Source organism: Sporothrix brasiliensis (assembly GCF_000820605.1).
Source record: "Sporothrix brasiliensis 5110 chromosome Unknown Cont17, whole genome shotgun sequence".
Classification (NCBI taxonomy): Eukaryota; Fungi; Ascomycota; class Sordariomycetes; order Ophiostomatales; family Ophiostomataceae; genus Sporothrix; species Sporothrix brasiliensis.
In genome coordinates, this window is record NW_024467136.1 from 1,168,709 (window position 1) to 1,184,628 (window position 15,920).

General features: G+C 54.8%; 6 protein-coding genes across 6 annotated transcripts; 2 read left to right on the forward strand and 4 right to left on the reverse strand.

Annotated features, from left to right (window-relative positions):
* Window positions 1-358: 358 nt before the first annotated feature.
* On the reverse strand, window positions 359-2,395 carry SPBR_02493 (rRNA processing protein; the record flags this gene model as incomplete). Its single annotated transcript, XM_040760796.1, has 1 exon — window positions 359-2,395. One exon carries the CDS (start codon window positions 2,393-2,395, stop codon window positions 359-361), a length of 2,037 nt encoding a protein of 678 aa, XP_040620338.1.
* A 423-nt stretch (window positions 2,396-2,818) lies between these two features.
* On the reverse strand, window positions 2,819-4,120 carry SPBR_02856 (Fe-containing alcohol dehydrogenase; the record flags this gene model as incomplete). Its single annotated transcript, XM_040761159.1, has 2 exons — window positions 2,819-3,159; window positions 3,226-4,120. 2 exons carry the CDS (start codon window positions 4,118-4,120, stop codon window positions 2,819-2,821), a joined length of 1,236 nt encoding a protein of 411 aa, XP_040620339.1.
* Window positions 4,121-9,640: 5,520 nt separating this feature from the next.
* Window positions 9,641-10,923, forward strand: SPBR_02871 (uncharacterized protein; the record flags this gene model as incomplete). The annotated part of the gene is made up of 2 exons (XM_040761174.1): window positions 9,641-10,631; window positions 10,778-10,923. 2 exons carry the CDS (start codon window positions 9,641-9,643, stop codon window positions 10,921-10,923), a joined length of 1,137 nt encoding a protein of 378 aa, XP_040620340.1.
* An 82-nt stretch (window positions 10,924-11,005) lies between these two features.
* SPBR_02741 (uncharacterized protein) lies at window positions 11,006-12,537 on the forward strand (the record flags this gene model as incomplete). Its single annotated transcript, XM_040761044.1, has 2 exons — window positions 11,006-11,262; window positions 11,595-12,537. 2 exons carry the CDS (start codon window positions 11,006-11,008, stop codon window positions 12,535-12,537), a joined length of 1,200 nt encoding a protein of 399 aa, XP_040620341.1.
* A 480-nt stretch (window positions 12,538-13,017) lies between these two features.
* On the reverse strand, window positions 13,018-14,085 carry SPBR_02997 (20S proteasome subunit alpha 5; the record flags this gene model as incomplete). Its single annotated transcript, XM_040761300.1, has 3 exons — window positions 13,018-13,191; window positions 13,275-13,807; window positions 14,061-14,085. The coding sequence occupies 3 exons, from the start codon at window positions 14,083-14,085 to the stop codon at window positions 13,018-13,020; spliced, it is 732 nt and encodes a 243-aa protein (XP_040620342.1).
* A 649-nt stretch (window positions 14,086-14,734) lies between these two features.
* SPBR_03104 (phosphoesterase) lies at window positions 14,735-15,648 on the reverse strand (the record flags this gene model as incomplete). Its single annotated transcript, XM_040761407.1, has 2 exons — window positions 14,735-15,525; window positions 15,606-15,648. The coding sequence occupies 2 exons, from the start codon at window positions 15,646-15,648 to the stop codon at window positions 14,735-14,737; spliced, it is 834 nt and encodes a 277-aa protein (XP_040620343.1).
* Between the last annotated feature and the right edge of the window lie 272 nt (window positions 15,649-15,920).

The following is a 15,920-nucleotide window of genomic DNA, read 5'->3' on the forward strand; positions in this document are numbered from 1 at the left end:
ACAGGACACGGACGAGACGTTAAATAGCAGTCGAGATCAGCCATAAGGATGTGCATGGTTATCAATATTGGGCGATGGGCCTTATTGGCTATTGGCATTACTTTATTTAGGGATATAGCTTGGTTTTTGCTCAAGGTTTCTGTTTTGACCTCATCGACGAACGAATTGGCGATGCACTTTATTCGTCTCTGACGCGTGCCCCATTTCGTGTAAACGTATCAAGTGGTGCTCATGATGTCATGTTTACAAACAGAGGTACCCGTATCACTACATTGTCTCGACCAACAAACCAAACAAATTGCTCCTGGAAAACGCCATGAACAGATATCTACTAGAAAACGCAACGGTGACCAGAATATTACCGCAGCTTGTACACACACGGCTTGAGGATCTTTGCCTCCAGCGCCGGGTCGGCCATGGGGTCTGCGTTCCGGTCGTTCTTGTCGTCGTCGAACACCGACGGCTTTTTGGCGCCGCCATCGCTGCCCCGGCCACCATTGAGTGACTGCATGACCTCCTCCTTGCCAACCATCGGCGGCGCCGCCTTGATGAAGCGCATCTTGACAAACATCTTGTTGCTCAGGTCCACCGCAGGCGGCTTGCCACCCGTCGCCTTGGGCTGGCCATCCTCGCCGGCGGCAGCACTCTCGTCCAGGACAAAGCCACGACGGCGCAGCGCCTGCACAAAGGCAGACACATCGGTAGCACCCGCGCTGCCACCTTCATCAGCGCCGTCCACCTCGCTGATTGCGGCAGCCACAACATCCGGGTCGTCCTCGTCCTGGCCAGCCTTCTTGCCACCCTTGATGCCATTCTTTCGCCGGAAGCCAACGCTGTGCGAGACGGGACCTTTTTGGTTCGCCTGCTGCTTCTGCTTGAGACGTGCGCGCATCTCCGCACCGCCCGCAAAGCGGCTCTTGATCTCCGCCACCCACAGCTCGCCCTTCCACCGCAGCACGCGGTAGGCCTCCTCGACAAAGGACAGCCAGTTGGTGCCCATGAGTGCGAGGCAAAACACGGTGACGTCGACGGACCCTGGGCCCAGCGGAAGGTCCGAGGCGTCCGCGGCCGCCGTAATGAACGGGTTGTTGGGGTCGGCGTGCAGATCAAAACTCAGCACCTCGATGCGGAGGGCCGCAGCGTCGGGCGCAAGCGAAGCAGCCAGGCGCGCATCGCCGCAGCCAATGTCGGCGAGACGACACTGCCCATGGGTGCGGGGCAGGGTATCCGTGGGGTCACGGTGGTGATGGCCACCAAAGCCGCCACGGCCGCCACGACCGCCTCGTCCCCGACCGCCACCTCCCGACTTCCCGCCAGAAGCACCCTTGCCGGCGCGGCGGCGCACCTCGGCTACGTAGCCGTCGACGGGGTTCTCGGGCCAGACCGAGACCTGCTGCCGGAAGCCCTCATGGTAGGCGTGGAACATGTCGGGCGACTCGCCAAAGAGACGCAGGGCCTCGGCGGACGGAGTCGTATAGAGGGTCTCGTTGAGGTGGCGGAAGCGAGCGGACACGAGCTTGGCACGCATGGACGCCTGCAGCGGCGTGAGCTTGGGACCGGCCGGCGGAAGAGAGAGGACGCCAGCAGTGGCAGCGGCCGGGGACGCAGCAGCAACAGCAGCAGCTGCTGCAGATGCGATGGGCTTGTCCTGCTTGAGCTTGTCTGCCTTTTGCTTCTTGCTGGGCGTCTGCTCTTTTGGCGTGGTCTGAACGTCCTCCATTTGGACATCTTCGCGTTTTTTCTTGTCCTTTTTATCCTTTTTATCCTCATGTTCCAGCTTCTCGGTTTTTGGTGTGTGCTCGAACGTGTCGGCCTCGGCAGCCTTGACTTTCTTCTCCTTCTTGTCCTTGACTTTTCCGCTCTGTGTCGACTGGTCGGACTTCTCGCTTGCTACCGGGACATTGTCGATGCGTGCATTGGCCCCGGCCTTCTTCGCAGGCTTAGCCTTGTCCCTGTCGGCCGTCTCCTTGGACGTGGGGGACTTGGTCGGGATCGGGATCGGTTTAGAAGCCTGCTGCGCAGCAGCCGGCTTGTTTGGTTTCGTTGCCGGCTCCGTCTCGCCTCCGACCTCTGACTTGTCCTTCTTGCTCCGTCTTGACTTCTTGGACGGTGGAGCACCGCCCTCGGTGCGCTGCGACGGATCCCTCTTCTCGATCACGCGTTCCCACATCTCGGCGAGGTTCTTGCTCGTGATCTGGGGACCACTAGACTCTCTCTTGGCAGCCTTCTCCCGCTTCCGCTTCTTGGCGGCCGGCTCGGCGAAAAGTGCGGTCGCATTGGCACCAGTGCCCTTGGTCGAGTGGCCCTTGACGCCCTTCTCTTGCGGTGGAGGCTTGTTCAGAGTCTCTGTCTTGAGCTTGTCGGACGGAACCGACCAGCCTGGGACAGCGAACATGGCGAGGGAGTGGAGGATGTAAGTCGAAAACGTAGCAAGTTGCTGAGGGTTGCGATCCGAATGCGTCCGTCTGAACAGTTCGACTGTACGTTTCAACGTAAAGTAGACGTCGGAAACTTGGTGAAGGGAAGCAATAGCGGATAGGCGATAATGAAAAAAATAAAAATTATGGGGCACCTCAACGAGCAGCGCCAATCACTGCTTCAGCATGCCTTATCGATAAGCATCGTCTCTTACTGACGCTGTTGAAATGATGGGTAACAGTCAACACAACATGACTTCCACAGTTCATACACTGAACTTGTATATTCTTTTGTCAAATTGTTATGCTTCTTATATTATCAGACTTTTAGTAAGATAAACGGGAACGAACCGTTTGCCTACTGTTCCATCCACATCCCGTCGTGTTCCCATCGCATTTACTTATAGACATTGCTCCAAGATCTGGACAACCTGCTCCACCTTCTCCAAAGGCACCGGGTTTGTCTTACACATCCAGTCTTTTAAGCTCAGGGTCGCAATGCTCTCGAGCTTGTCGCGGCCGATTCCATAGTGCGACAGGGCCCGCGGCAGGTCGAGCGCGCGGATGATCACATCGAGGGTGTCGCCCAGATCGGCCGTGTCGCGCTCCAGCTTGCCTTGCTTTACCAACACCTCGGCGACAATGGGTTCGTCCCAGAGCGTGTCCAGCACAAGCTTCTGCTGGTCCTTATTGACGCGCGCGTTGTACTTGAGGACAGCCGGGAGCAAAACGCAGGTTGTTTCTAGTTGACGGGCAGATGATTAGTTTCGAACGGGGAAAAACACAAAAGAACGGCGAGCTGACTGACCGGCGTGAGGCACACCCTGCGGGCCCAGCTGGTGGCCGATTCCATGGGACGCGCCCAGCTCGACACCGTACACAACAACGCCCTTCATGCTCCGGCCGGCGCCGAGCTGGGCTTGCAGACGCGCGTCCAGGTCGTTGGCGTCCTTCTTGCAGCGAAGCAGCGCCGGGATCAGCTGCCGGATGCCCTGCAACGCGGCCGCGGTCGCCTCCGGCTTGGGCCCGCGGGAGCACACCGTCTCGACACAGTGGTCGACGGCGCGCATGCCGGTGGACAGCCACACGCTTGGCGGCGCGGTCAGCGTCAGCCGCGGGTCGATGACGATGACGCGGTGGCCCGCGTCGGGCGACGGGTCGTAAAAGAGCTGCTTTTGGTGCGTGCGCTCGTTGGTAGCGCCGCCAAAAGAGCTGTACTCGCCGGCCGAGAGTGTGGTCGTCGCGCACATGTAAGGAATCTCTGAGCTCTTGACATCGTGGCCGCCGCCGGAGCCGCTGCGTTCGGCCAGCGTCTCAAAGGCCTCGTGCGAGTCGACGCCGTTGGCCAGAGCGTACGACAGGACCTTGGCGCCGTCCACGAGGCTGCCCCCGCCCACGACGATGATCGAGTCTGCCTTGGTGGAGCGAATCTCGGCGAGGATCGGCAGCAGGTCCGCGTACAGCGTGTGTGAGCGGATGCCCTCTTGGACGGCTGCAACCTCGACGCCGGCGGTGCGCAGACGCTTGGTCAGGCGGTCAACGACATCCGTGTCGCGGCTCAGCGACCCAGACACGAGCAGATACGGCCGTGAGCGCTTCACAGTTGATGTCAGGTGATTTGCAATTGCGTCTTCGTAAGGTAGGCCGTAGGTGATGATTGGCAGTTCCTTGGATGGGTTGAAGCGCTCGACGTGTTCGGCCATTTTATAAGTTATCAATGCTGCTGGTAGGTGGTAAGCGTAAAAGACACTTCGGTAATTGGCCGAGTACAATACGATACCTAATATGCAAGACTCGTGTCGCAAAAATCCACAGATAATCAACTACTTGATATGTCAATATATGGTGTGAAGTATAAACCCGCAGGTCAATGACGTTCTGCGATCTCGTTCCCCACTCTGACTCCGATTACCAACCGGCCGCCCTTTCCCGCCGTCCAACACCGGACACTGGCGCTCGTGTGGTTCGCTGAACTGCCCTGAAGTGCAAATCCACCCCACCATTTTGTAGTACCATTAGTCGCGTATGGCGGGTCGACCTGCGGCCGGACGTTCTGAGCGAGGCTGAAAGTGACCACCATATACGACATAGATGGTTAGAAATCACACAAATGAGCATTTTGAAAGAACCGGTAATACGGGCTTCGTGAAGTCCTCCGTGCGGCTCGACACACCTTACTTTTTCAATATATTTGAGGTTTGCACAGCTTTTGCCGTAATATGACGGGGAACCACACTCCTTCGTGGTACAGGTTTGTCATAAGGGTGAAATACATGAAGGAGACGGCGCCAACAGTATTCCATATCGGTCACATGTAAGCAAGTACAACACGATAACGCGCAGACGGCTGCTGTGTTCGGTGTTGGGACAGAGGACACCCAAATCTCGAGACGAACCAGCCGCCTGGCAACGGCAATCGACAACGGTCGGGTTCTTTCCTTCCTTCACGGGGAGACACGACCATAGAGCAGAAAGTGTCCGTTTGCATCAGCGAAATCTCACTTCATACTATGTGTGGAAGGAGCAACTGGTGTGACTCGGCCGCGGACACTCATGGCTGCTACGAACTGCAATGGCAAGCGCGACCTTTTCGGTCAGGGCGAAACGGCGATGGCGAGGGACCCAATATCCACGACACCGCAACTTTTCCTCGTATTGGCATGACAGACGGCCACAGTTTCGTGGCGCTTTGCTCGAGTAATACAGCAGACGACGTACAGTCGTACACGCCCTTGTGCTGGGAGACCTCTCTTCGTACGGACTGTCTTGGTCCCTCCTTCCCTTTTTTGTATCTCGTCCTCCTTCTCCTTCCCCTCCTTCCGTTTCTGATCATGCCCAGCTACTGTGTTTTGCCATGTCACGGCCTCTCCTGCCCATCTCGTCGTCAAATTTGCCACCACAACCTCGTTGTTTCACCCTTGTCCCTCTCTGCTCTCAGCACCCACTTCGTAGAAAGGAGGGCTCAAGCACCATGATGGAAAGGAGAAGAGCAGCGGAGGACGCAATATACCGCAGTTGGGTTCTGCTACACGACATGAGTTTAGGTTGTGGGTCTCTTTCTCGTACATATGCAGCTCGTGAAGGTCCCTGGTCACTTATGGCTTGCAGGCTGTTCGGCTCATTTTGTTGTCCAGTCCACCGATGCTGTCCTTGCCCCTATGCACCAACCTCTATACCCTGATCTCCCCTGAATTCCGACTTCTTCTACCTTCTCCCTTGGTCTGCCCTCATCTGAGGCGGCTGCTACACAACGTACGCACTGGTCAACCACCTATCTCGGGCATTCTTCTTGGGACGGTGCAGAGGCCCTCGCTTTCTTTCTCTCTCTCTGTTTGGATGTATGAAGAAGGCAAGCTTCGAGCTGTCCGCTCCCGCATCCGATGCTACCTAGCGTTTCTTTTTTCCCTTCTCTTTTTTATTCATGTAATTATATAGGGCAATTTAGTAAGTGATATGCAGTTGCTCTCACAATAGTCGATTTCGACTATTATTCCACTTCTTTCTCATAATTCCCTTCTGTCAATTTTTGAATAAGGCACTTGCGTTGTGTATTTCCTTTTTTCGGTATGTCAGCAGTCTTCGTACGGCAGGCTCCATGTTCACGCGGCTCTGCTCAAGTCTTGTCCTCAACCTCGACGTCTTTGTCAACTCCTCGGCCCTCTTCCTCGACTCGGGTGCATCTACATCGTGGGGACAAAAAACGTAAAGAAACGCAAAAAATAAGCGTTTGCCACCAAGTCGTTGTTGCCGCATTGCTGAGCAAACACCGTGCGGACTTTTATCAACTTCCTCTCCACGGGATTGGCCGTATGCCGCTACGCAAATGGAGAAAATCTCAGAGGGTCTGGCCCTCCCAGGCAAACGGGGCGAGGTGAAATCTGCCCACCGATATGCGCTAGCCAGGGGTATGCAGTAGCCTCACCTCCCGAGGTTCTCTCTGAGCCTTTTCAGGCTGAGAGCTGGTCAGTGATGAACGGATAACGAATTGCTCTCGGGAACAATGATACAAGCCAGGTATTATTGCATTGTATGACGGCTACTTTGCAACGTTGGACTTGCCCCTGCTGCTCTAACATGATATGCAGCAAGCACAAAAAACGCCCAGCAACAAAGCTTTTCTGTGCTTCCTCCCGGTCTGATGCAGCTACATAATTATTGAATGGAGTTTGTAGCCGTCGATCGCGAATGCTGGTGCTGTGGATCCCCGATGCTGCACGCCTTCCTACCTCTATGCTGCTCGAGCGACCCACGGCGCCTTCCTTCCTTCCACTCCCCAGCGTTCTTCATACGACTGCCTGGTTGTTTACGCCCATCACTCCACGTGCTTACCGGTTTTGGAGCTCCTACAGCTTCCTCCTCACTTGGCTCTTTACTTTACATTTTCTCCTCAAGTTTCCTCCTCACTTGGCTCTTTACTTCACATTTTCTCCTCACGTTTTCCCCATCAAAACAACCTTTCCCGCCCTCGTCCTTCATCGTCTCCATCACAAGGACCCCCGGTCCCAACCCATCCCCACTCTAGCCTGTCTCTCGTCGTTGCCTGCACTCCGCTGAAAGCTTCCTACAGTTCTCGTCTAATCTAATGCCATTTTCGATTCTCTTTCTCAACATTTGTCGACAACTTTACCCCTAGAGATCTTTCCCTCTATCCTTCAATTTTACGGTGCAAATCCCACCCTACCGCATCACTATCACTCACCCTTCCATCCCGTACGACAGCGGCTGCCAGCGCCCGTCCCCCGGTGCTGTGTTTACAACCTCATTCTGCACCCACTTGCCGGCATCCAACCAGTTGCTGCATGTCAAGGCACAAGGCCCTTCCTAGGCATGCGACGACGAGCCCACACACTCCAGACAGTTCGGCCAATCTCTTGCTTGTAGGCAATGGCCCTTCTTCGGCGCCCGCCAGTGCATTAAGACCCGCCATATATGATCTCAAGGGCGTACCGCGTAACATACACTACACAAGGCACCAGCGTTGCCAGCTTCGGGTTTAGCTTCTTCTCATGCTCGCTTTCAAGTATTTCGACACTTCAGTCCACTGAGAACGACCTGAACAGCATCCTCTTGCCTACACCGCTGTTTTTATTTTCTGCTTTGTCAAAAACAATCTTTCTGGCATTTCCAACTAGCGGGGCCTCTCAGTGTTGCCATCTGGTGCTGTGCCCTGTCCTGCCCTTTCAACCTTGCTCTGAGCTCCCTGTCTTTGTCTACCTCTCTGGGTTGCAGCCTCGACAGAGCGCAACTGCTTCCCGACACCCCACTTTAATTGCCGTCTCGCCGGCCCCTCTTCATTCTTGCGATCAATCGCTACGCCTCGTCTATCGTCGTCACCTTGTTGAATCGGCATTCCACTCTCAGCAGCTCGGACAGACCCTCGTTTTTTCACACCTTATTCACACCTTCTTCTCATATTTGAGAGGACTTGTTTTGATCGCCCAAAAACGCTCAGGGACAAGATGCTGTTCTCGTAGAGCAACAGTCCGCAAATCAGCCAACAGACCGCCTAACTTCTCAAGGTCTTTTACTGGTCCACGACCTACCCGGCAGCATCTCACCCGACTTTCCTTTCCCGCATCATCTCAATCGCTTTCGTTGTTCGAAGCTGGTCCCGTCCAACCCGGCCCAGTTTTCTGTGGTCGAAGAACCCGGTACCTTGCCTCCCTGGGAAGGTTCTGGCATCAGGTCTTTTCCTGGCCGACAGGCCACCTCAGCTGTCACGCTCGCCGCATCTCGCTTCCTCGACCTGCTTGCTCGTCAGAGACTGGCAGGGTGCCTTGTGTGTGCAACCGACCGTATTTGTCCACCACCACCGGCCACCGTTACACGAAAGCTGTCTCACTCGTCATACTCTTTGTGTTATTTTTACTTTTCTGGCTGCAATTTCATTTCTCTGCCAAGGAATTCGTCTTTTTTATTTATTTTCCCCCCGGGTCCTCTTGCTGCCTCGACGAAGGACAAAGACAAACCAGAGCCAGATCACCTAATCTGTATCGTACAGAACGACTCCTTGGGGACCTGCAAAAGTGACTGAAGAGGACCCTGCAAGTGTACAAGTGAATTGGGAAGAACCAGCCTTCGACAAGGATTCTGCAGCAGATGAAATCTCACACTGGCAACCACGGATCCAAATAGTCAAGCTCGGCTCCAGCAAAAGGGAACAACACCCCAGATACACTTGCTGCTGTGCAGAACCATCCTTTCCTGACACATGCACATCCGCTCCTCTAATCACTTACGCCGAAAGGATTGGTCTCCTACTCCCACAGAGTCTCTGTCATATCCCCCATGCGGCGACCCTTCTCCATATCTGCGAACGCGGTTGCCCACAGGCGCGAACTCCGACCTGCTGCTTTGTTCCGGCCGATTGATAGTCTGAGCCCTGCTCATTGTCTCACTGCCAGAGCGCACGGCAGAGAGGAGAGTGAAATCAACCGCAAAAGGGACTGGCTTCGGAGGTTGCTTCTAGAGCGCATAGTACGTGCATAATCAAGGGTGCCTTGCTATTTTTCCCGTTTTGAGCCTGGCCAGAGTCGGACTCCCACATCACTCGCCTTGGCTTTCCTACCTTGTTCAGTCTTCACCGGCCAACGCCCCCCTCGTTGTTTCTTCTATACGACCTCCAGTCCCTTGCGGGGTGACGAGCGTGGTCGGTTCTTGAGGACCCTCGTCTTTTCCTCTTGAACACCTCTTGCGAGCTCGTTATCGATCCCTCATTATCGATCCTTTGTCGCCTCTGGCCAACATCGTCGTCCCGCCATCCTACAGTCTATACCTTATTCGAATAACAAAAGACAGTTTTATTACTTGAAAAGTAGTCCAAGCCGCCCCAGCTTTCGACGGCCTCTCGAGCAGAGCGAACGCTAAACGTACAATTCGGATCTCCTGGCAGTATGGAATCAGAAAATTTGCAACCTGGGTCGTCGGACACCCGCCGCATGTCGGCCGCTGATAACCAAGAGCCTTCTCAAACTTCAACGGCCCAAAAGCCAGTTGTGAAGAAGCGAACAAAAACAGGCTGTTTAAGTAAGTTCAGAACGCGTCACCGTAGACGTAAAGCCGGCATTTCACTGTGATTTTTCACGTCCAGTTCCTGCTAACAACACGAAGCATGCCGACGGAGACGTATCAAGTGCGACGAGACCAAGCCCCGATGCAACAACTGTATCAAATCAAAGAGACAATGCGATGGCTACAATCAACGTGTCGTCTTCAAAGACCCCATGGGCACCTTTCAAGCCAACCACATGGGAAACCTCATCTTTCCGAACGCACCGCCCCACAGCATGCTTGTTAATCCACACATGGCCGGCTCGGCAAGACACATGGCACCCCAGGCCCAGGCACCACTTCCGTTCATCGCCCCAAGGCCGCCGATGGCGTCCGACATTCCTCCGGGTGGAATGCCGCATCACCTCCAGCATCACATGCATCAGCAGCCAATACAAATGCAGGGGCTTCCGCTCCATGCGGAACAACTTTACCACCAAGGGCAGCCGATACCATTACACCCTCATCAGGTGCCGTACATGCCACTGAGCCCGCAAAATCCTCATGTGGATCCAGCTGCCTTCCAACATCAAACATGGCAGCAACCACGCCAAGAGACAGTGAACCTCAACAGCTTCAACCAGCCACCTTTGATATCGCCTGTGGGCTATGAGTCAATTCCAACCACGGCCGAAGCGTCTACGGCACACGTTCCGATCAACCCGGCACAATGGCCCAGTGGAGACCATGTTACCGATGTCACTAGTATTCCTGTGTCCCATGAAGACGTTCGGACGTTTGTCAACGAGGAAGGGAAGCCAGCCAGGTTTATTTATGATGAAGAAACTGCGTACTGGTACCCCGACGATGACGCATCCATGGCGGCATCCGAAGACGAGGAAGGAGAGTCTGAGGACGAGGCGCAACACCTGGAATCCAACGACCTCGGTGCTATTGTTGCAAGGCGTTTGCACAATCGTCCAATTGATGCCTTTGGCACCCATATGCGAACGTTTTCAAACTTTGCAGACGCCAACGTACTGGCAACTTACATTCCATCTTCAATTAACTCGCCTCTCAATGACGCACAAACCGCTTCGGTTTTCTGGTACTTTGTCAACGTCACCGGTCCCAGCATGTCGCTTTTTGAACGCCGTCCAGTCGACCCAACGCCCATCTTTCAAGGCCAACCTGTGCCCCGGTCTCGACAGCACATCTGGACCTGTATGTCTCTCTCTGTTTATTTATTGGTTCGGCGCCATCTTTTTTCTCGAATCTTTTAAGTTACTAACTTGCTAGACACTTTCCCGATCATTGCTCTCAACCACCCTGCACTACTTCAGGCGATGCTTGCTCTTGGCAGTCTTCAGATGGCAAGACTCCAAGGCGCGCCGCATACGGCCTCGATGAAGCACTATCATTTGAGCTTGCGGAGAATCGCGCGGAACTGCGGGAGCCCATCTCGCCGCGTACAGCCCGCGACTTTGGCCGCCACAATGCTTCTTGGGTTCTATGAAGTATGGAACTCGGACCATGACAAGTGGTGCAAGCATCTGTGGGGTGCCCGTGCTATTTTGCGGGAGATCCCGATCAGAGATATGACAAAAAGGATCATTGCTCTGAAGCGACAACAGCGCCAATACCTAAACAACTCTAGTCCAGAAGCCGGCAAAGACGATTATGCAAACAAGATCGTTGCAGAGCGAGACATCGATCAAGTTGATACCGCTCTTGTTGCGCAACTCTCGGGGCGGCCGGTAGCCTACGACGACTCTACGCCACCAGCCCCTGTGTCTTCGGCAGCACCACTTTCGTGGAACGCTCCCCAGCACTACACCGAGAAGGATATCGAAACGTACGAGCTAATTGCAGATGTCTTCTGGTGGTATTGCAAGATGGATGTGTATCAGAGCATTCTCGGCGGCACACCTCTCTTGTGAGTTCTTACGGTCCCAGCGGCCTTACCTATGCGGTTCTTATGTCTCTAATAACGTCTCTTTGACAGAATGGAATACGGCTGTTGGACACAATGCACTCCTCGTGCCCCAATCAGCAAGATTGATGCGATGTATGTAATATATCGCTGCCAAACCTTATAACTATTGCTTTCTGCAATGTTCACTGTCACTAACCGAACAGATATGGAACGTACGATCATCTCATTCTCCTTCTCGGCCGGCTATGCAGCTTTGCTTCAAAAGACCAGTCCCGGAAACGAAAGATGATGCGGTCCGATGGCCTTGGTGGGGGTCAGGGCCAGTCGCCTCCCGGGTTTGTCGGCATGATGCCCTCCACAGGACACATCACAATCCCCAAGGGCTTCAGTCCTCCACGCGAGGTGTCGCCGCAAAGCGACAAACATGACGACGTCGACATCGAAGCGAGTACTGCTGCTGCCATGCGTGAATGGGAGGCCATCCGCCAAACATTTGAAGTCTTCCGGGCCCAACTCGGTCCAGGTTTTGAACCGCTCGGCCCCGAATTCGACACCCCCGTCAGCAGTCCGTTCGGTCCGGCTCTTAAATACCGAACTTACAGCATCGCCGGCATTTGGATGAACTATTACATGGGACTGATAGTTTTGCATCGCTGCTATCCCACGATGCCTCCTATTGCTATGGTCGCCGCAGGCATGGCCGCACAGCAAACCGCCCCTTTCGCTATCCAGATCGGCCGCATTGTGGCCGGTATTGGTGGCGAGGACATGGGTACCATGTCCAGCGTCAGCACACTTCTCGGATGCGTTTCTATCGAAAGCTCATTCCCGCTGTTTGTTGCCGCTGTTCAGTACCAAGATACCGCCCAAAGGCATTGGACGGTTAGGAGGATGCACAATGTTGCACGGTTGACGGGATGGCAGTCTGCTCGGCAGATTGCAAACGGCTGCGAGTCCGGCTGGGTCAAGGCCGCGAACTTGGGCCGTGGACCGCCCTACGAGTCTCCGCCAGATCTGGAAGTAGCTCCACTGTCGATCTGGAACCAGCCGAGACGGATCATCGACCGCGTTCGGGAACTCGAGGACGTGGAGGAGCGTTTGGTATTGTCTTCCTCTGAACGTCCGCACTACGCTGTCGGTCTGCTCAGTGTGGAAACAGATCTCGAAAGGTTGGATCTTAGCGACCACGAGTAGAACTCTGAAAGGACAACAAATACCCCTCCTATGGCCGTGTGCCAGAAGGGCTCTTTGGGGCTACTTCATATTTCATTGCTTAGGTCCCGCTCTCTATCTTTCTTACTTTTCTTTTTTTTTTTGAAATTGTTTTTCATAAATGCAGGTGTATATGGAGGATCACTGACGTCAGAAAAGGGTTTGGGATAATGTTTTGCGTCCTGTTGTTGGGATGACTGGGATGAAACGGATGCTGGGAATTTGGAGCTCGCATCACAAAAACGACAGTCAAATTACTCTAGATGTCTTCAACAGAGTATTGGAACGGGCTGTAGGCACAGTACGTAATAATCTACACATCACAATAAGCTAACAAAGGGCAAGTGAATCCTGGCTTTTGATGAGTTTCTACTAGCTGTATTCGTCACAAATCCATTCCGCTTGGTGCCTTCAGCCCCAGCAGCCTCAGGTCACCGTCGTTCCCCCAGCTTCTGCATGCCTTTAGTTTGCCGGTAGTCGCTCGACCACGGCGGCCATCTCCTCGTCCGTGTATAACCGGAAGCCCTTCTCTTTTGTGACACTGGCCAGCTGCACGTTCTTCTCGTCCAGCTTCTCCTCCATGACCTGCTTCAGCGTCTTGAGCACCAGTGTCTCGGCGTCCTCGAGGGTAAGAGACTACGCGGCAAGGTGGCAGGTTAGTACGGCGGGGCAGGCTGTGAAAGTGCAACATTGCAGAAACGGAGTGAGGCAAAACGCACCTTGTGGTACTGGTTCTGCAGCTCGGCCTGGGCACCCTCCGAGCCAGACCCGATGGCCTTGGCGTCGTAGCGGTAGAATGTGCCGCTGGGCTCGGCATGGTACAGCGCCGGGCCGCCCTCGTTGCCGTCGGGGCCGACGGTCGAGTCGTAGCCTGCAATCAGCAGGGCGACACCAAAGGGCCGGCTCATGATGCTGTCCTCGCCGTCCGCAGACTCGCCAAAGCGCAGGGCCAGGTCGCAAATGGCCTGCGTGCAGCTCTCGACGCTCAGCGGCTCGGCGTAGTTGAAGGCGTGGCTCTGGCACTCGACGCGCGCATGCTCGACCATGCTGCGGGCGTCGGCCTGCAGGCCCGACATGGCGCAGCCAATGTGGGTGTCGATCTCAACAATCTTCTCGACGGAGCTAACCTCCATGAGCGTCGACGTGACGCGCTTCTCGACACCGAGGACAACACCCTCGGAGGTGGCGACACCGATGGCTGTGCTGCCGAGCTTGATGGCCTCGAGCGAGTACTCGACCTGGAAAAGACGGCCTTCGGGGGAGAAGGTGCTGAGAAGGAGGGAAAGAAGGACGTTAGCAGTCGGAAGATGGGGTCTCGTGGGTGGGGAGGGGAGGCGCGAGAGAGGTGCGGTCAAGGTGCATCGTGGATAGCTCGTCATCGCAGTACGTACTTGATACCCCGGTCTAAATAAAGGACAAAGATGTTAGCAACATGGAGCGGACGGGGAGTCGAGAGAGGGCAGCCCCCCTCCCTTGAGGCGAGGCTGCAGATGGTGAAGACGCACCGTATTCGGATCGTGACATGAACATTTTGGCGATTGGTGTAACGAAACGGAGGGCCCTAGAGCGGCAATGGGAAGGGTAATTCTGATGCGAATGTCGTTAATGCTCGGTCGTCAAAGTGCGGCGGGCAGGACGCAGGTTGTCCGGTGGTGATGGTGCGTTTGAGATGTTGTGTCGATGCGATGCAAGACGAAATCGATTGGGACAGCTTCGCCGCCTATGAGGCGTCCAGGCAAGCAGACCGCCTACGCCAGCTTCTGGGAAGGCGGGCGGCTGGCCACCAAGCTCCAGCATTGGCGCTAGGAGAGGGCAGCTAAAAGTGGGTATTGAGACCGAATGAGGACTAGTGTATTTTGTCGCGCCAAGTCAGGGTCACGATTAGACGGTTGTCTTCGACTACAAGACAGAGATGGGACAGACGCTTTGCAACCGGAATCATACGTAGAAAATTAACTGCGTGTATATGTTGAAGTTGTGTTCGACAATGCACGGCCTCCAAGGGGCCGTGGCAATGACCTCGAAGCTTCTCATATGTAGAGGATTCGATTCGACACAAAAGAGACGTTGTGTTTTGTTGATTTGATTTGATTTATCTTTCAACTGCTGCGACACATTTCGATAATATTTATAGCCCAGAGAAGTCCAGCCATACCGATACCATCCATATCCATTATCATCATAGAAGAACCTGAATTGACTGTCGCAGTGTGTCATCCCGTAAGCCGCCAACTGTGGCCGCGTTTACGAGCAAACACTTTGTCGTTTCCGATGCGGGCCAGATTCGTAACCAAACAAAATGGACAAGTACCCGGCCCAGATTGAGCATGTTGCGCAAGCAGCCATTTTCCAGGACTGTCTTCTCGTACGCAGACTGCAGCGCATCAAACTGCACCCACTCCGTGCCCGCTCCATCATGCACATGGCCAAAGACGTGAAGCCGTGGGCGTACGCGCCAGATTGTCCGTAAGAGGTGCACACACCCGAGCTGTCGGTCAAGATGGGCGTGTGGTGGGGAATGTGTGATGAGAACATCGGTGCCTGGAATCGGAGGGGTCCGTTGAGCCCATACGTCATGCGCGCGGGGGTACTGGAAGGCCCAGTTTCCGTGACGCGGCGAGAGTGGGCTTCCGTATACGCGCAGCCGCCGGCCGTTGGGGCAGGTCACCGTTGTCTCGTCATTTTCGAGATACACAATGTCGCCCCAGTGGAGGGCGCGGTGCTGCCGTTCGTCCTCCTCCCGCTGGCCTCTGTTGGCTTCGTCGAGCAATACACCATGGCTTCCGGCGACGACAATCTTAACCGCGTGCGTTTGTCGGCGCAGCCAGGCCAGCGTTTCCTCGAGCTCGATGAACGAACCGGACTGGGTCAAATCGCCGGCGTGGATGAGCACATCGCCGTCGGGCAGTCGAGGCTGGTGGTTGTGCGTGTCAGAGATGCAAACGACGGACACAGCGTCTGCTGTGCGCTCTGGGGGCTGATGGAACGCCAGGAGAATAAAAGCCGAGCAACATAGACACACGGTTGTCGCAGGAACAACTGCCATTCACTGGGACGCGGCCGGTGCAGCAAGGAATCGAGACCTGACGCCATGACCGAAATAACTTGTGGTGATTATTTGCGGTGCAGGAAACGGAATAGCGTGACTGTTTTCGAAGTGCGAATTCTCGCTGTATTTGAAACTGGCATCTGTGGAAGCTGAAAAGCCAGGACTTGCGGTGAAGTGTAGTACTGCAACATATCATCACGATTCTCCTCTTGTTCTCCTCTCAGCCTGTTCAGATCTTCCTCTTTGGCTTACTGGATTAAAATAATGGGAAATATTACGTCTCCAAATCTTGCAGGTTTGGTTCTTCAACGAACAT